The sequence below is a fragment of the Chenopodium album genome, chromosome 11, assembly GCF_948465745.1.
Source record: "Chenopodium album chromosome 11, dcCheAlbu1.1, whole genome shotgun sequence".
Classification (NCBI taxonomy): Eukaryota; Viridiplantae; Streptophyta; class Magnoliopsida; order Caryophyllales; family Amaranthaceae; genus Chenopodium; species Chenopodium album.
In genome coordinates, this window is record NC_137844.1 from 3,744,831 (window position 1) to 3,748,570 (window position 3,740).

Here is a 3,740-nt window from a genome sequence, read left to right on the forward strand (position 1 = left end):
CCTTCCCCGATTAATTCTTGTTTGATTTTGTTAAATTCGTTTTCATTATCATTCATTGTCAATTGTAGATGCCGTATGGCTTATATTAATGAAATTTAGTGTCCTTTGGGACTTCTTTCAAAAAAAAAAATAAATTTAGCTATGTTCATTGGGCTAGTAATACATTAGCAAATTTGTACTCGTAGCTAGAAACAATTATGCTAGTGAGTCCATATTTGTATGGTTTTGACAATTTCCCAAAAGTTAAAGTGGAATTTGATTTGATTTAATAATATTGTTCGTCTAATATTTTTTAAAAATATTTTTTTTAGTTTTTATTTTTTTTAAAAGAATTAGTTAATTTTACGAAATGGACTTTGTTTAAAAAATTACTAGTTTACTTGCTACTCCGTAGTATATTAGTACAATATCTCTTTCAAAAAAAGTATACTACTCCCTCTGTTTTTAAATACTTGCTCTACTTTTCTTTTCCGGTCATTTTTAAATACTTGCTTAATTTCCTTATTTGAAAAGCTTTTACATATTTAATTAATTTCTCTCATCTAGTGGACCCACCATAAATCATACGTAGTATTTAATTAATTTCATATTGTCTCTCCTTCAATTCTCTCCATACTTTTGCTTTTCAATTTTTTATTCTTTCACATACCTCACAACCTTCATATTTTATTATTTTCTCCAATTTCTCCTAAAACTCCGCGCATTGAGAAATGGAGCAAGTATTTAAAAACGTAGGGAGTAGTACACTATTGTCCATTGAGTAGTTTTAGGCAAGGTTTTGGAACTTTCCAACATAACACAAATTTCAAACATGGCTTCTAACAGGAAAGTTCCCCGAGCCGGACTTTGGTCGAACCTCTCACCGGAAACTCTCTGCATCATCGGAAAACGCCTTGAAAGCAAAATCGACGTTTTCCGATGTCGTTCCGTTTGCCGTAATTGGCGAGCTTCAATAAACCCTAAACCTAACCCTAGCTATTTATCCCCCTTTCTCCCTCGCAAAATCTCCAATTCCACTCTTCCATTCATCAATCGACCTAATGAAACCCTAATTCTCTTCGCTCGAACTGTGTTTCGTGTCAAACCGATTTCCTCTTCAATGGACAGCAGCAGGTGGATTTTAACTGTGGAGGAAGTTATACCTGGTAAGCTTCGGATCTTATACCCGCTTTCTAATGATCCTGTTAAGAATTTACCTTCGAATTTCCCCAAATATCTGAATTTGTTGGATTTTAGAGTTACAGAAATTGCTAAAAGTTATGGGTTTAAGTATGCAAGTGATTGGAATGATGTAAATGATGTTCATGTGATTTTGTGTTCTGATTCGACTGCAATGGTGTTGTATGGTGAAGGGACTTTAATTGGGGTGAGGTTAAAAAATGGGAATTGGGGTTTTGTTCGCGATAGTTTGATTACTAGATTTTCTGATGTGATTAGTTTTAAGGGAAGTGTTTGTGCTGTTGATTTTAAAGGGAATTTGCGTTCTGTTGATCACAAAACAATGAAGGTTAATAAGCCGGTTACTGTGAAATTGCCCGGTCCTCCTACGTGGAATCGGAAAAGATTGGTGACAAATGAGGGGAAACTCTGGTTAGTAACTTGGTCTTGTAATGGTGATGATGATAAGAATTCTTTGTTGGAAAAGAACCAATTTAAGGTGTACCGTGTGGGCGAGTTGCATAAGGAATCGCTGATGGAAAAAAGTTTGCGAGGTTGGTCACTTTTTGTTAGTCTACATTGGTGCTTTATTGTCTGTGCTCAAGAGCTTAATATACGCGAGTATCTATTTCGAGGAGAGCCAGCAGTGAATGTGTTTTCATATAAGCCGAAATACTCTTATTTTCTAAATGAGTTGAAATGGTATGAAATGAATGGGGATTACCTTGTTTTCTCACAAAATTGCTTTGAATCCTCTGCTGAGCCTCTGCTGCACAGTCTCCAGCTGTTTAAAGAAGCAAGTGTAAATCTTCCAATTGGTGTTTTCTATTTTAGAATGGACGATAGAGATAGGATCGAATCAGTTTGTGGTACCATCGCTGGAGCGCTATGGCCACCCCCTACCTGGTTCTTGCCAGATGTGTACACTTCAAGCGGGTAACTTTTCCTTAAATGACGATTCTCAATGTCAATATATGATTTCTTTGCTATTTGCTTACAAGCAATGAAAGACCATAGCATTTTAGTATGTTACTTGTCTGTTAGTCTGTTACCTTAATTGATTGATTGACTTGTCTGTTACCTTGATTGATTAATTGACTTGTCTGTTACCTTGATACTAAACCTTTCATTCCTAGCATACTACACTAATCTGCTTTTGTGCTGCTGAAATATAAGTATTTGATTGATGCCAATGTGCTAGTAGATATAAGTTGTTTGATACTGCTGTTTGAATATGCTATGCTATTGTTGCTGCCTTTAGCTTTGACATTTATCTCGGATTTGAATGGTGCTACAAATTGTTATAGCACCTCATGTTGTGATTAATGGATAGTCTTTTTCAGACCTCGATCTAAATATGTCTGGTGCTTATATCAGGAGTTTGAGGGGGATAGGTGGAAAAAGAGCTAAACACAGTAGGAGGAGAAAGCTTTTAGTATTTAAGGCAGTCAATAATGTATAAGTATAAGAGACAGACACTTACTCAGCTTTTGGTTGGTTATAGCCCTTATAAGAGACAGACACTTACTCAGCTTTTGGTTGGTTATAGCCCTTTTAAATTGTAGAGTTCATGTATCAGAGGAAAGTGTACCTTTTTCATGTGTACGTAGTAGAGTTCATACATCAGAGGAAAGTATACTTTTGTGTTTTGTCCTTTTCGCTTCTACTTTCTACTTTCATCTCCCAAAGTAATAGACCGGGACAAGACCATCAGACATATTCTAATTCTTCTATACCCTTCTTTCAGCCTTCTCATGCGTGGTATGTTTGATTGGATAATTATGTTTTGTTCCTTTGATTGAACACTCTTGTTAAGCGACGTTGTGATCCTATGCACATTCTCCAAACAATAATTATGCTCTGCTTACTTTTTTTTATTTTGTAATTGGAAAAACACCAATCAGTATGGAAGGGTATTGAGTCTTATATTTGTTCCTGCTTAAGTAGGGATCATGAGGAGAATGAAGGATCGGATTCCTGGGTCCTAGATGTTTCATCTGACATCAAGGGAGAATTGCTCACGTCTTTGATTGTTGCCCCTTTTACTGATGCTGCAAATAGTAATGAACAAGGTATTCCTTTTTATGAATCCTATATTAGGTGTTGTTTATTGCTTGTATATTATACTTTTAATGAATCTCTGTTTCTTGCTCCAGACCAAATGCTATGAGTATAAATTCGCTTACAGCTCTTGGAGATTTCCATGCTTTGAGAATATAGGTATGGCTCAAAATTCTCATGCTTCTACCTATCTGGCTTAGTTTCTAATTTTGTAAAAGGGAGATCTTTAGCTTGTGTTCTGCATTTTTTTATAAGAAAGAAATCGATAAATTTTCTTGCTTCTTTTCTAGCTTACTCTTTGGTGGATAAACGGGTAGTCTTCATTATAATCACTCACGTTGTATTACCTTTTCATTTTTTGGTTGGATTTAGAGAGTAATTTGTCCGAAGTATAGATAAATCTTGGCCTTGGATTGTTTTTTTTATTTTTATTTTTATTTTTTATTTTCCTCTTATGAACGGGGGACTCTTTAAAATTGTTAATTACTTAGGCGTCTTTTTTTCTTGATGTAAATTTCAGC

At 35.2% G+C, this 3,740-nt stretch overlaps 1 protein-coding gene across 1 annotated transcript; it reads left to right on the plus strand.

Moving 5' to 3' along the window:
- The first annotated feature begins 811 nt into the window (after positions 1-811).
- On the plus strand, positions 812-3,328 carry LOC145566078 (F-box protein SKIP23-like). The gene is made up of 3 exons (XM_081625622.1): positions 812-2,094; positions 3,106-3,230; positions 3,315-3,328. Exons 1-3 carry the CDS (start codon positions 812-814, stop codon positions 3,326-3,328), a joined length of 1,422 nt encoding a protein of 473 aa, XP_081481748.1.
- The last annotated feature ends 412 nt before the right edge of the window (positions 3,329-3,740 follow it).

Bases quoted from the DNA above. Each gene is read 5' to 3' on its own strand.
- LOC145566078 (XM_081625622.1), top strand. From the start codon at position 812: ATGGCTTCTAACAGGAAAGTTCCCCGAGCCGGACTTTGGTCGAACCTC. The intron at 2,095-3,105 runs GTAACTTTTCCT...CTGCTTAAGTAG, and splicing joins GATGTGTACACTTCAAGCGG to GGATCATGAGGAGAATGAAG.